At 36.6% G+C, this 20,168-nt stretch overlaps 3 protein-coding genes, 1 long non-coding RNA gene and 1 pseudogene across 4 annotated transcripts; 2 read left to right on the top strand and 3 right to left on the bottom strand.

Annotated features, from left to right (window-relative positions):
* Positions 1-1,891: 1,891 nt before the first annotated feature.
* On the top strand, positions 1,892-4,609 carry LOC111806433 (vacuolar protein sorting-associated protein 2 homolog 1). The gene is made up of 5 exons (XM_023691745.2): positions 1,892-2,127; positions 2,539-2,669; positions 2,860-2,964; positions 3,955-4,215; positions 4,327-4,609. Exons 1-5 carry the CDS (start codon positions 2,091-2,093, stop codon positions 4,453-4,455), a joined length of 663 nt encoding a protein of 220 aa, XP_023547513.2. The 5' UTR covers positions 1,892-2,090; the 3' UTR covers positions 4,456-4,609.
* A 1,649-nt stretch (positions 4,610-6,258) lies between these two features.
* LOC147790010 (uncharacterized) lies at positions 6,259-8,938 on the bottom strand (annotated as a pseudogene).
* An 11-nt stretch (positions 8,939-8,949) lies between these two features.
* Positions 8,950-11,223, bottom strand: LOC111806432 (small ribosomal subunit protein uS3x). The gene is made up of 6 exons (XM_023691744.2): positions 11,065-11,223; positions 10,816-10,963; positions 9,898-10,069; positions 9,690-9,744; positions 9,464-9,595; positions 8,950-9,359 (listed from the first exon to the last, which is right to left on the bottom strand). Exons 1-6 carry the CDS (start codon positions 11,092-11,094, stop codon positions 9,183-9,185), a joined length of 714 nt encoding a protein of 237 aa, XP_023547512.1. The 5' UTR covers positions 11,095-11,223; the 3' UTR covers positions 8,950-9,182.
* Positions 11,224-12,168: 945 nt separating this feature from the next.
* Positions 12,169-13,044, bottom strand: LOC147790009 (uncharacterized). The gene is made up of 3 exons (XR_015423195.1): positions 12,907-13,044; positions 12,616-12,711; positions 12,169-12,496 (listed from the first exon to the last, which is right to left on the bottom strand). It is a non-coding gene; the product is annotated as an uncharacterized LOC147790009 (long non-coding RNA).
* On the top strand, positions 13,018-18,553 carry LOC111807395 (transcription initiation factor TFIID subunit 12b). The gene is made up of 8 exons (XM_023693106.2): positions 13,018-13,866; positions 14,110-14,331; positions 14,957-15,586; positions 15,690-15,764; positions 17,008-17,086; positions 17,355-17,419; positions 17,814-17,852; positions 17,937-18,553. Exons 1-8 carry the CDS (start codon positions 13,162-13,164, stop codon positions 18,117-18,119), a joined length of 1,998 nt encoding a protein of 665 aa, XP_023548874.2. The 5' UTR covers positions 13,018-13,161; the 3' UTR covers positions 18,120-18,553.
* The last annotated feature ends 1,615 nt before the right edge of the window (positions 18,554-20,168 follow it).

Below are 20,168 nucleotides of genomic sequence, written 5' to 3'. Positions count from 1 at the left end.
AGAGACCACACAGTTCATAGCCGGAACCATCCAAATAGAATTCACAACGACCTTTTAATTTTAGTTGGTTGTTAGGTTGTTTTTATTATTATTATTATTTAGAAAATCATACTTATTCACGTTACATTATTAACTAAAATTTTATAAAACTCAAATATCAAATATTCATGAGTCGCAACACATCACTAGTAAAGGTTACAAACGTTAAATATCTTTTTATTTTCATAATAATCTTAAAAGTAAGATAAGGTTGGGTTAGATTGTAACCATATTTTGAGGTTAGTTGGGTTAGTCAACCTAATAAAAAAATTTCAACCTATGAACTGACTTAAATTGTTTTTATTTTTCAACAAATAAAAAAAAATAAAAAAAATGAGAATGTTTGTTTAATCCACCGCACATCTATTTATAATAAAATAAATTACTCGGATATAGAAAAAGTAATAAATGAAGTTAACAATAAATGGAAAGATACTCATGGTGAAAAGGTAAATATAATAAAATATCAAATATAATATATATAGCAGACTTTATGGATTATCTTAATTTTTATTAAAATAAATACATAAATAAATGGAGAAGCATAATTTGAGCATAAATAACAATTTAAAAGACGATCCCAGGGCATCCACTCCCGCTCTGACACCTATACATCTAAGCCACGTGCAACTATAAAACCCGTTCTTTCAAAAGTACAGAATTGCCCTCTGAGTTTGAGAGGGACGTTTCGTTTTCAGGTGGGCTTAGTGGGAAAAATGAAATGTGGGTGTAGTGAGAGGACAAAAAAGTAAAAAGAAAAGGAAGGCAACAGAGCAGCTTTGTGCAAAAGAAAAGACGATGCGTTTTCAGTAACGTGGGTGTGGAGAGAAAAAAAAAAAAAAAATAAATAAATAAAAGAATTTCTTTCCCACGTTATTTATTTTGTTATGATCCCGAGAACATTATCTTCCTAGTATTGTAAAGACTACACATTTAAATTAAATTATATTTTATTATTAAAAAATTATGAAATTATATATATTATATTATATATATATATATATATATATATATATATATATTTCACATTAAGACGAATATAGTACTAAAAAGATCTATAATTTAGGGTTGCTCGGGAGTCTCGACTCGACCATCAAACTTTGAAACGAAATTTAGAGTTAATTTTTTCATTCCATTCACGCCTCTCTTTCATTCTACACTCGTGCAAAAATTTTATCGAGGTGGAGATTCCTCAAAAGAAATTTGCAGGGATCGGATGTTAGGATCACACAACTCAAATACTCGATCTAGATGAATAACACGAAGAACAAAAGAGAGACGATGCTAGAAGAAATATACGTAGTGTCATTAGAATGGAAAACTACACGGGAGTGTATATATTGATGATTTCAAGTAGTTTCCGATAAGATAATCCATTTTTTAAAATTACATACTCAAATTAAGTAACCGTTAAGTTTCCTTAGTTCTTAAGTAAACTTAGCTTATATAAACATTAAGTTACACAACCTAACATTGGGATCTCGTAGGGATATTTTTTCCATTTTATATATCTCTATTTTAAAATATTTTTTATTGGATAAATTTTATTTTTTTAACATAATATTTATTAAAAAAAGTAAAATATCAAAAAAAATCAAAAGTATTTTATAAAGAAAAATATCATTTTATTATTTACTTTAAAATTTTTATTTTTAAATTATTTATACAAAGTTGTTTGCTTCATTTTTTTTTTTTTTTTTTGCCTTTTATTGATTTTCGGTTTTGTAATTACAAGCAAACTAAATGGGCAAAAATGTCAATGATCATATAAGGCCCAACAATCATAACGGCCCACTATACGTCTTGGGCCTTCGACATTTCAATCGAACAATGATACAATTCGAGAATAATGCTTTTACGTACCGATCGACCAGAAGAAAAGGTGGCTCCGCTCCTCCATGACGAGAGCCCACCGTGGCCGGTGACCTCCATCGACGGACTTTGAGTAAGGGGAGAGTTGCAGCGTAACGGAAGGCGAAGAGAAGAAGGAATAAGCACGTTGAGATCGGGAATTGCACGTATCTTTTGGTTTTATCAATAGACGGTTAAGTATGAGCTTCCTCTTTGGCAGCCGGAAAACTCCTGCAGGTCCATTATGTTCTTACCTTCTCTAATTGTGCATATTCTGGAGCTTTGTTCTTAATCATAGCGTGATTGCTTGTGATGAATTTCTAACTCTGGAGTCTAGCCGGATAAACGTATGTTTGATGTGGATGAAATTTTGCCTTTTACCTTCTCAATTTTGCATTTGTCAGAGCTTTGTTCTTGTGATAGCGTGATTTTTTGTGTGAATTTCTAAGTCTGGAGCTCAGTCCTGTAAAAGTCATTTTGATGTGGATGAAATTTCTTTGACGGTAATTTCAGTACATCTAATTTTACTCGTGATATAGAGGAATCATATTTTCCCATGCGTTGTGATTTGTATGAGTGAATTCGTGCGTTCTACTTCTATTACAATAGACGGCTCTAGATTGTAATCTGTTTTGGTTTTCTGCGCAGAGCTTTTGCGGGAGAATAAGAGGATGCTTGATAAGTCCATAAGAGAAATTGAACGGGAAAGACAAGGCTTACAGTCTCAGGAAAAGAAGTTGATTGTCGAGATAAAGAAAAATGCTAAACAAGGACAGATGGTGAGTTGAGCAATTTAGAACTTGTTCTTTGACATCGACACATTTCAGTGACGGGGTTTCTATAGCTCTACGGGATGGAAGTGTGCTTCTACTTCTTTTCTTTTGTTTCTTTAGAAAGGGCGATGGATTCTTGGTTGGAACCATCAACTCCGCACAACTTCCTTGATTCCTTTGTTTTTGTTTTCTCCAGGGAGCAGTTAAAATAATGGCCAAAGATCTCATCAGGACACGACATCAGATTGAAAAATTTTATAAACTAAAATCACAGCTACAGGGCGTGGCTTTGAGAATTCAGGTATTCTATGTGCACCTTTCTCCGAAACTGATGTTACTTCTCATCTTTCATTTTCATCAGAGCGAGAACAATTACTGCTCATTTTTGTACAAATTTTTGGATTATAGTTACTGATTTGAAGTGATTGGACGCAGAGGTAGTTATTCTTGATAGATGTGCTCTAAAAGCCCAAAATGAAAGTTTAAGGTTATAACTATCTAGAGCTTGTTAAGCTTTCATTGTATATGCATTTTCTTGGTTCAAATTCTAACTGAGGCGTGCTTATATCTGTGCTAAGAAAAGGAACATCTTGCAAACCATACAGTTCTCTTCCCGCATGATTAAAGAACAAACAACAAAATGCTTTAGTATTAGTTTAATTTCTCTTGCATCTTCTAATTTTTTTGTACAGTAAAAGGAAGGTTTGAAAAAAATTGGGATTTTGGGGCAAGAGTATTTTCTTGCTTCAAGTTTATATGCAAATTGGAATTTTGAAGTAGTTCATTCAAATCACAGTTTAGAATAATGGATTTGATTCCATTCAATCTTATCTGCCTCTTTAGGGTTTGTTTCTAGATTGATTTTTCATAACAAAGTTGGAAAAACTATCTTTTCAGTTCTTTGTGATTTCAAAAACGTGGGAAGGTTGTTTTTAGTTTGTCTGCCTCTTGTTTACTTTTCATGGTTTGTCTAATGTCGCATTCTGTATCACTGTCCATGAAAATACACTGTATAAACATAATTTTCCATTGTTTATATTTACGAAACAAGTGGCTGTATCATTAGAATGTTTTCTATTTGAAGAAAACTGTTCATCACTGTAAGAGAAGCTTTCAGCATTAAACGATTAATTTTGGAAATAGAATTTTTCTTTATAAATTTTGGAAATGAACTCTTACTTTCTTTTTGAGACCATAAAGATATAAAGTTGTTTTATTTAATCAATTGACACGTACAATTTCTGCATTTGTGATTGTTCAAATTTTGCTCCAAATTGTTTGCTTCCTGCAGACGTTGAAATCAACTCAAGCTATGGGAGAAGCCATGAAAGGTGTTACTAAGGCGATGGGCCAAATGAATAGGCAGATGAACTTGCCGGCATTACAGAAGATAATGCAAGAGTTTGAGAGGCAGAATGAAAGGATGGAAATGACATCTGAAGTAATGGCAGACGTTCTTGATGATGCTTTAGAAGGAGATGAAGAAGAGGAGGAGACAGACGAGCTTGTGAATCAGGTGCTCGATGAGATTGGAATTGATATCAACTCAGAGGTAAATGTGCTTGCACACATACAGATTTTTTTCATAATGGTTCATATCTTGTCATGGGAAAAGGTAATTTAAACGCAATCGTGATTGTTTTTTGTTCTCTCTCACATACAGCTTGTGAATGCACCCTCAGCTTCTGTGTCAGTTTCAACTGCTAATAATAGGGTTGCCCAAGCAGAAGCCGAAGATACTGGAATTGACAGTGATTTACAGGCTAGGCTGGATAACTTGAGAAAAATGTAGGTTTTTCTATTATGCGAAATTAATAACTCTCAGATAATAGACATAATAAATCATGTATTGTTTATAGTTGAACTCTATGTATTTGAATACTACATTGACAAGTTTGATCTCTTGTTCGGAGAAGAGAATGAATTTAGCACTTGGGATTAGGTAATTCTCTCTTTACAAATTTAAGCCTTCAAGGAAGACAAAGGTTTTGGATTGATAGTATAGATTTGCATGAGATTAACCATTCCACTTCTTTGTCAAGTTGTTCTAGAACTAGAAGCCTTGAAGCTTTCTGAGTGCATATCGAGATCTTCTTATTTCGATATGCAGTTGAATTATTAAACCATGTTTTCTGGCCACGCCTCGCTCTTAATTACATGAGGAGAAAGCTCAATCTGGAGACTGGTAATGTCTACTACCTGAGAAATCACCGCCTCAGTCCAACAAGCTACACGGTGGACTGGAGTCCGACAGAGTGGGCACTCTGAATGTGAAGAGAGCCATACGTCGATACACGAAGCATGAAAGACATGGTTGCAGCTGGGAAGCTGCCGTATGCATTCCCCATCTTCAAAAGGTGACAAGCACAAAACACACTCACTTTCAGTATTAGTTTCTTCATTCTCATTTTCTTTCTTGTACGTGACAGTTGGGATCTGCATGATATGTGATACTTCATTCTTAATATTCTCAACCGACTCGGTCGTCCCGGGTGAATGGCAGCAGCAATTGAACCATCCTAGTATTGTGAGATGGAAGAATGTGAGGGATATAATCAGTGAACAAATAATGGCAATGCCGGAGCAAATAAAGAAGACGGACATGATGAATTCAGATTAGGAGCTCTCAAGTGTCGTGCTGAACAATGGAAATCAGATAAAAGATGCTGCAGCTGTAACGAACAATGAACGGCAAATCTTATGGACGTATTAACAATTTTGGCAATTGTTCTAGGTACGAATCTTCATAAAACGACATAAAAATGTGAGTCATCTTTTTTGTTTCCTTATTTTTCTCCTGACATAGTTCATCAACTTTTGTGGGTTCCGAACTGCTGAACTTGAAATATGTGCTTTGTCCGCGTCAACCCTCATTGCCCATTCCGATTACGCTCATAATGCGGCTGCAGGCATGCGTTGAAGTTAAGGTAACTTCTTTCTTTAAGCAATTATTATATAGTATAGGTTCACTTCATATTCTCTCGATCATTTTGAATAAAACCAAATACAGATGTTAAATTTATATATTTTTAAAGAAAGAGGAAAGTTTTTAATTATTCCTTTTTTTTATTATTAATTTAGTAGAAATCTTGAGTTTTTTTCCTTAGATTTTTTTCATTGTCTGCCAATTGTAAGTTTGTAAACAATTTGGGAGTTAAAACCGTAGGAACCACAAAAAACTACTGCAAAGCTCATGAAACTCCTATAATTTGCTACCAAAGACGTGTTAAACGAACACGACTCTCCACAATGGTATGATATTTTCCACTTTGAGCATAAGCTCTCGTGGCTTTGCTTTGGGCTTCCCCAAAAGGCCTCAAACCAATGAAGAGAGTATTCCTTGATTATAAACCCATGATCATTCCCTAAATTAGCCGATGTGAAACTTTCATCCAACATCTCCCCTCGAATAAATTCCGCCTCCCCTTAATCGAGAAGCCTTTTTCTTTTGGAGTCTTCGTCATATTTTACTATGCCTTCGAGGAGCCTCACCTCCTTTTTCTTTTGGAGTCTTTTGTTCGACATTTGAAGACTCTATTGACATGGCTAAGTTTAGGGTATGGTTCTGATACTATGTTAGACGAACACACTCTCCACCATGATATGATATTGTCCACTTTGAGCATAAGCTCTTGTGGCTTTGCTTTGGACTTCCCCAAAAGACTTCAAACCAATGGAATGAGTATTCCTTGATTATAAATCCATGATCATTCCCTAAATTAACCGATGTGGGACTTTCATCCAACACGACGAACCTTTTTTTTTTGTTACAGCATTCATATCAGTAATGCTTTTTATTTCCCAATTTCTATTTCAACGGGGGAAAATAAGATGGGCTGTTATTTACTATGTCACAAGCACACTGCTGAACTCATCTCTCATGCATACTTCTCCCACTAACTCCTGCACCCAACTTGCCCTGGCTGTGATTTGGAGGAGGAATTTGAGCATGTATCTCATCAAGCTCCCTCACCCGTGACAAGATCGATGAAGGAATCGATATCGATGGATGTTTCCGAGAACTCTTCTGCATTGATTAATCCAAAAATGAGGAACAACGTATAACCTTTCAATATCAAATGCCTACCCCTTCATCAATAGGTAGACGTGAGGCTAGCTTTAAGCAGGTTTCTCCATTTATCCTGCAAAAGAGAAACCTATTTTGTGATGAAGTAAATAAGAAAAGTGTCCAAAACCAACCTGAACAAAGAGGTCAAAGAGTTAAAGCCATCAGTAATCTTTCCCGTTCAAGATTCAAACCTCCTCTCCTATAATTGTGATTCTCTATATTCTAAACCAAAATTTTTAATATCAAAATCATTAAGCATGATTCGGCAAAAATTACAGCCTCCTTGTGGACAGTTTGTGAGGAAATTCACCTTGAGATCAACTGATGTACGGTATGGGTATGATAAAAAAGATAGTTTCTTAATCTCAGACCACTTTCCAGCTCTGTATTTGGATAAGGAACCTAATAGTCAGTCCATCCAAACCTTTGTTGAAGCAAGAACTCTCGATTCAAAGAAACTAACACCTTTATACAAAATTCGGATCAATCAAAAGATAAAGTTATAATTAGATTACTTCTTAAAATCGAATATTTAGAAGCAAGATTTGGAACCTTATTCTAAATTGAGTCACCCCACAATCGAACTTGATCAAGGCTTGATTGAATGACTCGGATTCAATCTAGCACAAGAATACAGAAATTGCATGACTCAGATTCAATCTAGCACAAGAATACAGAAATTACAAAGATGATGCTCAGATTTCTAAGGGAGAAAGTACAGAGAGATCAATTTCATTTATCACAAATCTGATTTTTTAGCTAATAATTTGTGGCTATTTATAGTCTCTCCACAAAAAAAAAAAAATAACTTTCAAATCTTCAATGCCCACTAAAAAAGTTAGTGGCCATGATTTAATCCCGATCCATCTCCACGAAAAACGTAGTCAATTTGACCATTAACGTCCACTCTTTGACCCATTACAAGAATTATGAAATTAAAAACAATAAATAAAGTTTTATAACTCATGAAATGATTTTTGCAACTTTATCCTTTAGTTCAACCGTGCAAATATTCACTCTTGAAGCTCCAAATAGTCCTTCCTCAATCGAATCAGCTTGTTTGTAACACATGAAAGTAAAACATGTCCTTTGATGTCTTGGAACATTTGGAACACCGTAATCCTTATATACATGTCCTTTGATGACCTCAACTAGAGTCCAAGCACGATGATGCTTCCTCCTCATCCCTCCTTTTGATGTTTGAGCCATCATGTTATCATCCGACGCACACCCAGAAGTTGTTTGCTTCATCTCCAAAGTCTTCTCCGCCTCATCTGCATCCATAACCGAAGGATTCTGATTTTTGTTTGGAAGGGTAGACTATGAAGAAAAATAGAAATTTGAAATCTCGTAAGCATTCAAAGAATTGAAAGTTTCTTTTGTGGAGAGACTATAAATACCCACAAATTAGCACGTAAAAGGCAGATTTTGGATGAATGAAATTGAAACTTTTAACATTAGAAATTTGAGCATTGTCTTTGTCATTTTTAAGTTCCAAACAATTCTGGTGGTAAATTGTATCCAAGCCATTCAATCAGCTTTGATCAAGTTCGGTCGTGGAGTCACTCAATTTAGAACAAAGTTCCAAAATTTTGCTTCTAAATCTTTGATCTTAAAAGGTTCCAAATCTCTTGGTGATCCTTCTGAATCTTTGATCTTAAAATGTTCCAAATCTCTTGGTGATCCGATAAAGAAGTGTTAATTTCTTTGATTCTAGTGTTCTTGTTTCAACAAAAGCTTGGATCGTTGAACTGAGGATTAAGGTTGCCTTATCGACAAACAAACCCTCTAGGTTTTTGAGATCTTTCTTCAACCAGCTTTCCTTCCTTAATTTTGAAAGATGTGGCTGGAATGTCGCATGAACAGGTCAATCCCATGGCAATTCTCCTCTTAAGCCACAATTTGTCTTCAACAGTAGTATATCTCCCAAAAGTTGTTTTGAAACATTTACGTTCTGTAATTGACAGATTATCCAGGCATATGTCCCCAATCAATAAAGATTATCTGGATGCTTTAAACAATCCCCCAAACTCCTATGTTCATTCCCATGATTCTCATTTAGACTTGAGCAGTTTCCTGCTTCTCAACAATAGCAGGCAACCCTACCATGCTCATCAGAACCTTTCCTGTCTCCCTTCACTAAGGATGGTTTTTGTTCGCACGTGCTTATCATTTTGTCATTCTTCGTAGCCTTAAGTATATCCATACGGGCCAAAATTATACAACTAAATGACATCATCGTTAAGATTACCATTAGAACACTAGGGGCTCTGACATAAAGTTAAGTACCACGGCCTCTGTGAATATTTTGTAACAGAAATATCCCAAAATCAAAACTCAAAACAGAAGAAAAATGACATCAAAACTTAGAATTCCATATTCTGAAAGAAATGATATTACGATAGCAACACTAGACAACTTGCTCCCCCCCCCCTCATGTCTGCTGGCTCTTAAGCTGCTGCTTCAACTTCAATCTCAGCCGTAGGAATCACAGCCGCAGGCCTAATGAAATCCTCCTCCTCCTTGGGAGTATGGATAGTAACCAAATCGGGAAGCGGTGTCGGTGGACCTTGCTTGCCCTTTGGATCCCAATCGAGCATGATCTTGACCTTGATACCCAGAACACCCTGTAAATTAAAGTAACAGAGACATCAATTAAAGAACAAATCCACCCACATATATGATTCAAGAAAAGATAATGAATGCCCTCTTGAGATGATACTGAACTGACCTGTCTAAGGAGAACGTGTCTCACGGCAGAGTCTATGTACTCTTTCACTGGCTGTCCAGACGAAATCATGTATCCATCCTTGAATTTCATGGATTTTGCACGCTGGGCCCTCAACTTACCACTTACAATAACCTGCATGATTCAGATTACTAATTAATAAAGATGTGTAATACAAACCCACCAAATCATCAAGAACAAATTCTATAAAGATGAAGTTAGGACTGACCTCACATCCTTTAGCTCCACTCTCCATGACAAATCTAAGGACACCATAGCAAGCCCTGGAGAAATGAAAAAGCAATGCTTAGTATGAGTGATTGCCAAGATGTAGTTCCAAACCGAACAATCAGTATCGAGAAAGAAAATTTTCATCATTATGATACCGCACGCACCTAAGACTAAAGTTTCCAAAACATTCATAATTTCTATTATACCTTCTCACAGCAAGGCCTCCAAGAAGCTTGTAGCGGAGTGACTCAGCTTGAGCAATGGCACAGAGTCCTCTGTTGTTGACCTTCTCGGCATAGAGCTCAACACTGTTTTCGGGAAACTTGAAACGCTTCTGAACAACAGATGTCAATTCTCTGATTCTCCTACCTTTCTCACCTATAGCCACAATTGAATACATAGTCAGACACCAGATCCAAAAGCAACGACTGAAAACACCAAAATCAAACTACTCTAACATGTTTGATATATCTAAACTCCCAACTCCTGTAAGGAAAATGAAAGAGCTATTGACCTAAGAACTTAAATCCACTTCAACGTATCCATATCCTCCAATGACATTAAACATCAAAACTCGAGTCAAGGCATACAGTGCCAATAACCTCTACAGAAGAAAAATTCAACTATGTCGACTATCCAGCACCAACAACAGAACATAACTGAACATTGTACTAAAACGTAGAGAGCCATCCACAACCCAGTTTTCGAGGCCGTAACCAATTACAAAGCGGTAACACTTCAACACACCTCACTTCAACACACCTCCTTACGCCTGTCTAAAATTCTAAATTCAACTTCATAAGAATTACATGAGATTCCAATTAGAGATGAATACACAGTTCATAATTTTGAAGCAAAATTGGAAGTTATAGACGGAAGCACAACCAATAATGGTTAAAAACACTCGTAGCAGTAGCAGCTTGATATGAAACAAAAACAGATTCCAAACTTCCCAAACCTATGCCGATGATCCGCAGGTCAAAAATATCAATACTAGAAGAGAAAATGAAAAGAAACTCGTAGCGGTAGCTTGATCTGAAACAAAAACAGATTCCAATCTTCCCAAACCTATTCCGATGATTCGAATGACAAAAATATCAATACTAGAAGAGAAAATTTCTTACCAAGAACATTCTGTGTACGAGTAGCCCTAATGATAATCTCAGTCCGCATTGGTGTAACCCTAACCTCCACCCCGGAGTATCCATCCTCTGCAAGCTCTCTGGTAAGAACTTCATTTAGCTCCGCGAAGAACACTCCATCAGCCACAAACTGTACCAAATTGAATAAAGTAAGTCCTAACCAAACCAAAATGTATAGAATAATTAGTGTCTCATGGAGAATATAAGATGAAGAACCAATTCAATACCTACCTTTCGCTTTTTGCTCATCTGAGTAGCCATGTTGGGTTGCTGGTGATGTCGCCGTTCACCGCTACTCTGCGTGTACTTCTAGGTTGAAGATGAATAAAACCCTAGGAAACGCTGAGACCCTGAGAGAGGAAAATATCCTCAAATTAAAGGCTTTAACATCTAAAGATTGGGCCTCCAGTTTCCTTATAGGCCCAACAAAAGTTAATGGGCTGCATGAAAGATAATCCAATTAAAAATTTTCAATAATAAAAACATTTCTAAACGTAATATTGATCCAAATATATAAATTCTAAAAATATTATTTTAATGAAAATATTATTATATTTCTTTTCCCACATATGGGTGTTTGTTGTTCTATAATATATTTTCTTTCTTCTGAATCTCTTGAATTAAAAAATAAAATAAAATAAAATTTTTCATTGGGTCATTTTTTCTCTTCGATTTCTAAATAATTTCATTACGGTAGTGCTCGACAAGCGAATGTCATTGATTACCGTGTAATTTTCATGATTTTGTCACTGTGGTAACCTACGGTGTTGTGTTTGTGTAATTATCTGGTCTTTTTTACCTAAACTGGTTGTAGTTGTTACTGCATGCATGTTCGTGATATTTGCAAATGTATGAGAAGAAATATATGTTTTTTTTTTTGTCTTAAAAAAATTAAAAATTTTTAGATCCCAATTAAAAATATATGTATATAAAATAGAATAAAATATATATAGAGATTAATTGAATCCATCTCGTAGTATTTTGGGGGTGATGTGGACATTGACATTGACCACGCAGGACATTAAGCAATTTGGGATAAGATAAGTTGTTCGTTGAGCGAAATAAAATTTTAAAATTAAGTACTTTTTAACCGAACTAAATCCAAACCTCATTTTAAATGTTGTTAATGAATTCAAATTATAACTACGAGGTTACCAACTAATATTTATTCAAATATTGTTCTTAACTTGTTCGATCTAGAAGCTAAAAAACTAAAACATTTTAAAGGTTACAATACACACTAAAAACACATAAATTAAATTCAAAAGAAATTTAAATGAATCATTACCTACTAATTTGTAATAAAAAAAATTATTTACTTGTTAGTTCGTTCTTCAATAGGTTCGAACTCAATAATCATAACTCTACAAGCTATGGGATAACATCATCTAGAGTCATATGAGTAGTAAGATATATTCAAAACACATCAATATGTAACAGACGAGCTAAAGGGAGGAAAAAACATCGTTGGTGGTCGTTTAAACACGTCAATGATGGAGGTTCGAATTTTATAGGTATGGGTCGGGGCGAAGTTGCTTGTTAAATCCATCTCATATAATATATGAGATTTCCTCGTAATTTGAGAATAAAACCGTTATAAATCGTCCATTAGTATTGTCGCATACTTGTTGGAGACACGAGCATGAAGTGATTAAAAATCCATCTGAAAAATGTTGGAGAAAACGTCAGAGTCGTTGTATGACTCTCTTTTTGCAAGTCCTATCATCGTAAAACTATAGATATTCGGCAAAAAAGACTCACATTACAATTGCATTTGCAAACCTATTTTGTGTCGTTTTGTCGGAGTAATTGTCGTGTTGCTCGAGAGGAAAGAGAAGGATATGCGACCCGATGCTTGAAGAAGAAAGATGTTCGTGCCTCGTATATCAATTACAGTTGAATTAAATAATTTAATAAAGATTAAAAGTGATATTTAACGATAAATTAATCATCTCCCTAAAAGAAATGTTGTCATTATCATAATTATTTAGAAGTTATGGCGAAAGAAAAAACTCGAATCCGAGGTTAATTAGAAAATTAATTAATTCAATGATCAGATACGGGAGTACTCACAGGAATCAATCGTACGCTCCGATCGTACGTACAGTAGCAAGCCACGTGTATATACTGAACCCATTTGCACAAAATGACCCACCGTAAAGCGGTCCATCAGATGACGTGTACAAATCCTACTGATCGTTCTTCCTCCGCTCTCTCTTCCCCCTCCCTCTTTTCTTCTTCCCTTCGCATTCACTTGTTTCTCTGCAAATTCTGATGCAATTTCGGCCATGATTTAGTTTCTTGATCTTTGCTTATCTTTGAATTTCAATGGCGGATAGTACTTCGTCTCCTAGAGCAGTTCAAACGAACCCGATGGACCCTTCGCCACCGCCGCCGCAGCATCAAACGCAAGTTCAACCTTCAACCACCGCTGTTCCACAAAATTCATCGAATCCGTCAAATTCCTCTGTAAATCCTCCCATTCCATCGCCTTCTGCGCTTGTTCAATCACCTTCGATTGACCACTTACATCCGCTGTCTCAAATCTCTTCTCCTCCTCCTCTTTCGCACATCTCTCTCCCGCAAAATCAACAGCAACAGCAACAGCTTAGCCCTGCGGTTGGATTGGACTACCAGCAGAAGCCTCTACAGCAGCAGCAGCAGCAGCAACAGCAACAGCAACATTCGCAGCAATTGGTGCAACAACCTCAGAATGCGAGTGCGATGACGAATTTCCAAATCCAGCAGGCTTTACAGCGGTCACCTTCAATGTCTCGGTTGAACCAAATGCAACCGCAGCAGCAGCAACAGCAGCAGTTTGGGATGATGAGACAGCAATCGGCGCTTTACAGTCAGATGAATTTTGGTGCGTCTTCTACAAACCAGCAGCAGCAACAGCCTAACCAACAACAGCAAATAGGAACTGGGAATCTGTCGCGGTCTGCATTAATTGGTCAGGGTAGCCATTTGCCCATGTTGTCTGGGGCGGCTGCTGCTGCTCAGTATAACTTGCAGTCACAATTACTTGCTTCGGTATGCACTGAAATCTTGGTACTCGTTGGTCTTAAATTGGTATTGATGCTACTTTGACATTGTTATTTGAAGAGCTTTCTAGGCATGGCGTTGGCATTTTGGTGATGGGTCAGCGTCTGTAGTTGCCTTTTATTGTTCAATTACAATTCTAAATTCTTACTTTATTGACGTTAGAAATCAAGTTAAATATATTTTGCTTATATTTTGCTTCTGATTTTCACTGAAACCAAACATTTTGTATAGTCGAAGCAGAAAGCTGGTTTAGTCCAGGGGGCGCAATTTCAGTCGGGTAACTCTCACGGGCAAGCTTTACAAGGAATCCAAGCAATGGGGATGATGGGTTCAATGAATTTGACCTCGCAGTTAAGAGCCAATGGCCTTGCGTCGTCATATGCCCAACAGAGAATAAACCAAGGCCAAATAAGGCAGCAATTATCACAACAAAGCTCACTCACGTCTCCACAGGTTTCATGACAGCACATCTTTGCTCCCGTGCCCATGTTCTTTATTACAATAATGGGTTTGCGCTTTTAATTCTTATACGTATTGTTAGATTCTATATGGGCTGATAGGCCAAATTCGAGCCGTGGCAGATTAATGCTTTGTTTGGTTACTTTGGTGATTGCTTGGGTATTATTTATGCAATTAATCAAGGATGTTAGTTTATTGACTATAATAGAAGTGTGGCACTCCGGCTTTTATGTGACACAACTTATTTTGTATGCTAAACATTCATTCATTACAAGCTAGAAATTCATTGCACTACAAAAAATGGCCATAGGGTATGCTAATATGTTTATTAGTACATGTCTCTAATTTCAATTGGTGCCCATTGACACTCTTTTTTCATTTTGGTAGATGGTATAACTCTTATTATCTTCATAATTACTGATTTGTCCGTTATATTCTCTAACTTAATCTGTATATCAGCAACTGCAGTATCACCTTATTACTTTAATGGATAGTTTTATGGCAATTTGTTTTGCTGATCTTACTATACAATCTTGATATTTTGTTTTGTGTGTTGAAACTTGTAACTGTAAAATTGCGTGCATGATTGTGACACCAAGACAATTTTTATAAACTGCAGGTTCAGAACTTACCGAGAATGTCAAATCTAGCATTTATGAATCAACAATTGACTAATTTGGCTCAGAATGGGCAGTCAAACATGATCCAGAACTCTTTGCAACAGCAACAGTGGTTGAAGCAAATTCCATCAATGTCTACCCCTGGCTCACCCTCATATCGTCTTCAACAGAGGCAACAAGTCCTGCTACAGCAGCAATTGGCTTCATCTAATCAATTGCATCAAAACCCCATGTCCTTGAACTCTCAACAATTTCCTCAGCTTGTACAGCAACAGCCGTCCATGGGACATCAACAGCAACAGCAGCAACCACAGGCACAACAACAGCAACCACAACAACAGCAGCTACAACAACAGCAGCTACAACAGCAGACCCTTCATCAACAACAGCAGCTACTTCAACAACCATCACCTCAGAATTCTCTGCAACCAGTATTGCATCAGCATCAACATCAGCAGCATTCTCCTAGGATAGCTGGACTTGTGGGCCAGAAATCTCTCAGTTTGACTGGATCACATCCAGATGCTACAGCGTCTGGCACTAGTACACCTGGGGGAAGTTCAAGCCAAGGGACAGAAGCTGCCACTCAAGTCCTTGGAAAGAGAAAGATACAAGATCTGGTTTCACAGGTTTTGCCTTAACTTCCCACGTATCTTATCTACTCTACCTTTGTAACGCACTTCTGTGTTTCTTATTTTGTTCTGGCTTTAGTTGAAATTTAAATGTCTGCAGGTAGATCCGCATGGAAAGCTGGAACCTGAAGTTGAAGATCTTCTCTTGGAGATTGCCGATGATTTTATTGACTCGGTGAGACCTCCTAGTACTGTTACCATTTCCCTATAATTCTTTACACCTTTCCACCCAATTTCTTACACTTACTCTAATAAGTGCGTATGTGCCATTAGTTGCAGTCAATATCAATACACATCAAAAGTTAGTCATTCACTATTGAAGCACTATGTTCGATTATATCAAAACATTTACAATAGGAAGTCATTTGAAAGAAAAAAAATTACTGCATACTGTCGTAGAGGATAATGTTGGAGTATTTCGTAAAATAGTATGCTATTCTATGACACATTATTAATCACCAGAAGACTCTATGACATTATGCAGCAAACTTTTTTTTATGACACAATACAAAAGGTCTTATTAACAGATGGCCACAAGTTAAACCTAAAATCGACCCCCAAAGTTCCTCATCAGATGTCTCAAACCCTCTAAAGTTCCTCTCAAGCCAAATGCTCCACAATAAGGCAAAAAAAGAGACTGCTACATAACTCTTCCTTTGTCCCAAAAGGAGGGTTCAAGAACACCTCTTCAATCATAGAACAAAACCCTCTGTTACGACCCATAACAGCCCCAAAAGTCAAGAACAAGAGCTCCTCCTCAATCATGTTGATTATATTTTTATAAGCCGTGGCTTGTGATGTTTTGTAATGATGATAAATTGCTATGCCTCTTCTCCTGATTAACTTTTTAGGGCCCTATTTCAGGGATTTTTTTCTTTTCAATAGTGTGATCGGCCATGGGTGCATAGAGTGGTGTATACCTTCTTTTGGACTGATCGGTCTATTCCTCTGTCATTTATCAGTTTAGTAGAAGTATACTACTACACTCCCTTGTTCTTATTATTCTCCCTTCTTTCTCGCCAACAAAAACCTGTGAACCACAGCTCTCACAAGAACATTAGAAAATTAAATACTTCGCCACTAAGACGCTGATGTGGACACTTTTAGGTCCTTTTAAAATCTACATGTTCTTATTGAAAGCTATTTTCTCATTGCCCCATGCCATAACATGTTCATGTTACAAACAAATCAAGTTAACTGGCGTCAGGGACCTTTTGGTGGGGACGATTTTCAGAGTAGTGTGGATTAATTATTATGTTTCTTCTATTGCAATATTATTTTTTATAGAAGTACCTAATAATTCATGTTAATTTCATTGCTCGTTCATCAGCTATGATCATTTCAGTATGATTCGATGGCCTATTATGTGAAAACTAAGTTTTTTTCCCTTTTTTTTTTTTTTTTTTGTTGCTATACAGGTTACTACCTTTTCATGCAATTTGGCTAAACACCGAAAGTCCTCAACTTTAGAATCCAAAGATCTCTTGCTACACTTAGGTGTGTACTACCTTGTCTTTTCTCTACTTGATTTATTAACTGGCATGCATCAGCAGCATATGCCTCCCTAAAGAGAGTGGGGAGGGGAGGAAATGAGGCTCCGTTAATTTAATTGTTATGAACAGTTCAAGTTTTCATCATTTGTGATAATTCAACCTAAAGGGCACTAGGTTACAAGTTTCTTGATTCATCATGTTTGGTAGTAATGGTATTGATCTTATAGTATTAGACAAATCTATACTAACCATAAATTCTGGATGATGTCCAGAGAAGAATTGGCAGTTGAACATTCCTGGATATTCAAGTGACGAGCGGAAGAACCAGAACAAAAGTGTAAGAAAATTATCATAAGCTCTCAAAATAAGCATTGCATTTTATTAATATTAGGCCTCATTTGATGATGATTTGATTTTTGAAAATTAAGCTTATAAATACTACTTTCACTTATAAATTTCTTTTGTTTGTTATCCGCTCTCTACCAATATTTTCAAAAACAGTAAAATTGTGAAAACATAAAAAAGTACTTTTTAAAAACTTATTTTTGTTTATGGAATTTAACTAAAAACTTGAATGTTTGTTTAAGAAATGTGAAAACCACAACAGAGAATTTTGGAGGAAACAAGCATAAATTTCAAAAACAGAATTAAAAATGAAATCATTATCAAACGAGGCCTTTAACTTTCTAAAATTCGTTTTTGTTTAACCCTATTGAGTTTTAATATTGTAGTTATCATCAAGTGACGTCCACAAGAAACGTCTGGACATGGTAAGTTGGACTCATCTGTTCTAAGTGTTTGATCCATTCCTTTTATCATTTGTCTCAAATGTTCTCTTCTGGGGATTTCATCAGATACGCATATTGAAGGAAGCTTCCCGTGTCGAAACAAACATGAACACCCCTAAAGAGATGGTCCGACAAGGGGTTGGAATGTCCATCGGTACCAACACTCTAACAAGGCCTTCACCAAGTTCAGAACAACTATTGTCACAGACAGCCGGTTCACAGCTGCTGCAGCAAATGACGAGGTTTTAATGTCTCAACTATGTTTGAAAAACTAATGCTTGTAAATCTCGACTACTTGGTGAACAACCCTGGTATCAGTTCAGGGATACAAAAATAAAATGAGATTTAGAGGATGCCAGCCATTTAAGAGGGGCCTGAACTGAACTTCTGTGTGGAGTGGAGTAGTGTGTGATGGTTCTTAGTGATACAACTTATGAAATCAATTCTTTTAGGCTGTATAATATGAAGATGCATAATCTGGAACATGGGCGTAATGTTAACTGTACAAAATATTTGGCAGTCATATTAGTATAGGCCTTAAGTTATTGTTGTGTCTACCATGGAGGACATTTTAAATTTTATATTGATTCTCTTCACAATCTCAAACCGTCTGAAGTTTGTTGAGGATCATAGCAAAACTATTACAAATGGAATAGAAGATATGATTACAAATGTTTTGATTCCCTTTTAACTGTTTTGATTTCAAGTATTACAGATGTTAACAGTTCAATTTCCAGATGAGGAAAAGGGCCAACTTGTAAGGTACACAAAATTTCTTCAATGGTGAATTATTCAGATGACTTGAACTTCATGGCAGGGATTTGTTCTATGCCACAAAGCCGTAAGCCATTCATGGTGCGGTTGTGATACAGAAAGCCTTGATGGAACCTCTTCATCTTGGTCCTTGGCCTTCTAAAAGTTGCAGATTTTTTACTTCCCATGTGCATTTAGTTCACTCCACTTCTATCACATATCCTTGAGTTATTAGGTGCTGCACTCTTCATTTGAAATGAAATGGGAATTGCAGAAAGAAGCTAGTTTCTTTCGACCTTGGTTCGAATATGCAAAAATGAGTATTTAGAGATGATTTTGTTATTCTCAATACAGATTGCTTCTTCTAAAGCACCCTGTTTGTTACGCTCGCGACATTCCAATTAGTTCTCCAGGTGAAAAAACATTAGATATTCTACCCAATGAAACCAGCATTTTTTATGTTAGTTGACACATAAGAATGTAGATATGTCTATTATGGATCCACCCTTGGGATCGAGAAATCTTTTTGATCTTATTATCCAAAGAAACGAGGGCAACCAGTTTCGTTGGTTCGTTTTGGAAGTTGGGGATGAAATCCAATGGCCGTTTAAACGGTTTTCAAGGGTTTCATAGCTTTTATCCTCAATAATTTTCAGTGCACATTACTGTCAATTGCTTCAAACTTCAAAACAAACCTATCTGGCAAAAAATAAAGCCAATGGGTTTGTGTTTGAATTCGAGTCCTTCTGCAACACCATTTTCTTTCTTGATTTCAGCCTTCCTTTCTTTTGGATGCATCAAAGTTTTTTACTTTGGAGAAAGGAAGCCACTAAGTCGATTGAGAGCACGGTTTTTTCAGTTCATCATATGAGGTGGAAAGATTTGCAAGCCCACCTCTAGGAAATATTGTCATCTTTAGACTTTTCCTTGCAACTTTCTTTCCAGATTTTTAAAACGCGTATGCTAGGGAGAGGTTTCCACACCCTTATAAGGAATGTTTCATTCTCCAGGGAGAGGTTTCCACACCCTTACAAGGAATGTTTCATTCTCCAGGGAGAGGTTTCCACACCCTTACAAGGAATGTTTCATTCTCTAGGGAGAGGTTTCCACACCCTTACAAGGAATGTTTCATTCTCTAGGGAGAGGTTTCCACACCCTTACAAGGAATGTTGGGAGAGGTTTCCACACCCTTACAAGGAATGTTTCATTCTCCAGGGAGAGGTTTCCACACCCTTACAAGGAATGTTTCATTCTCCAGGGAGAGGTTTCCACACCCTTACAAGGAATGTTTCATTCTCCAGGGAGAGGTTTCCACACGGAGAGGTTTCCACACCCTTACAAGGAATGTTTCATTCTCCTCCCCGATTTCCACACCCTTACAAGGAATGTTTCATTCTCCTCCCCAATGTTTTTAAAACGCGTATGCTAGGGAGAGGTTTCTAGACCCTTATAAAGAATGCTTCGTTCTCCTCCCCAACCGACGTGGGATCTCACAATTCAAAACTCTAATCTCTTTGTCTTAATCATCCAATCAAACAACTTCTG

The sequence above is a fragment of the Cucurbita pepo genome, chromosome 12 (assembly GCF_057944985.1).
Source record: "Cucurbita pepo subsp. pepo isolate OVF chromosome 12, ASM5794498v1, whole genome shotgun sequence".
NCBI classification, from domain to species: Eukaryota; Viridiplantae; Streptophyta; class Magnoliopsida; order Cucurbitales; family Cucurbitaceae; genus Cucurbita; species Cucurbita pepo.
The sequence above is the reverse complement of the archived record's forward strand: the minus strand, read 5'-3'. Positions and strand labels throughout refer to the sequence as shown.

Bases quoted from the DNA above. Each gene is read 5' to 3' on its own strand.
- LOC111806432 (XM_023691744.2), bottom strand. From the start codon at position 11,094: ATGGCTACTCAGATGAGCAAAAAGCGAAAG. The intron at 10,070-10,815 runs GTAAGAAATTTT...TTGTGGCTATAG, and splicing joins TCGTACACAGAATGTTCTTG to GTGAGAAAGGTAGGAGAATC. The intron at 9,360-9,463 runs GTCAGTTCAGTA...TTTAATTTACAG, and splicing joins GACACGTTCTCCTTAGACAG to GGTGTTCTGGGTATCAAGGT.
- LOC111807395 (XM_023693106.2), top strand. From the start codon at position 13,162: ATGGCGGATAGTACTTCGTCTCCTAGAGCAGTTCAAACGAACCCGATG. The intron at 14,332-14,956 runs GTTTCATGACAG...TATAAACTGCAG, and splicing joins GCTCACTCACGTCTCCACAG to GTTCAGAACTTACCGAGAAT. The intron at 17,420-17,813 runs GTAAGAAAATTA...TTAATATTGTAG, and splicing joins GGAAGAACCAGAACAAAAGT to TTATCATCAAGTGACGTCCA.
- LOC111806433 (XM_023691745.2), top strand. From the start codon at position 2,091: ATGAGCTTCCTCTTTGGCAGCCGGAAAACTCCTGCAG. The intron at 2,128-2,538 runs GTCCATTATGTT...TTTTCTGCGCAG, and splicing joins CAGCCGGAAAACTCCTGCAG to AGCTTTTGCGGGAGAATAAG. The intron at 4,216-4,326 runs GTAAATGTGCTT...TCTCACATACAG, and splicing joins GAATTGATATCAACTCAGAG to CTTGTGAATGCACCCTCAGC.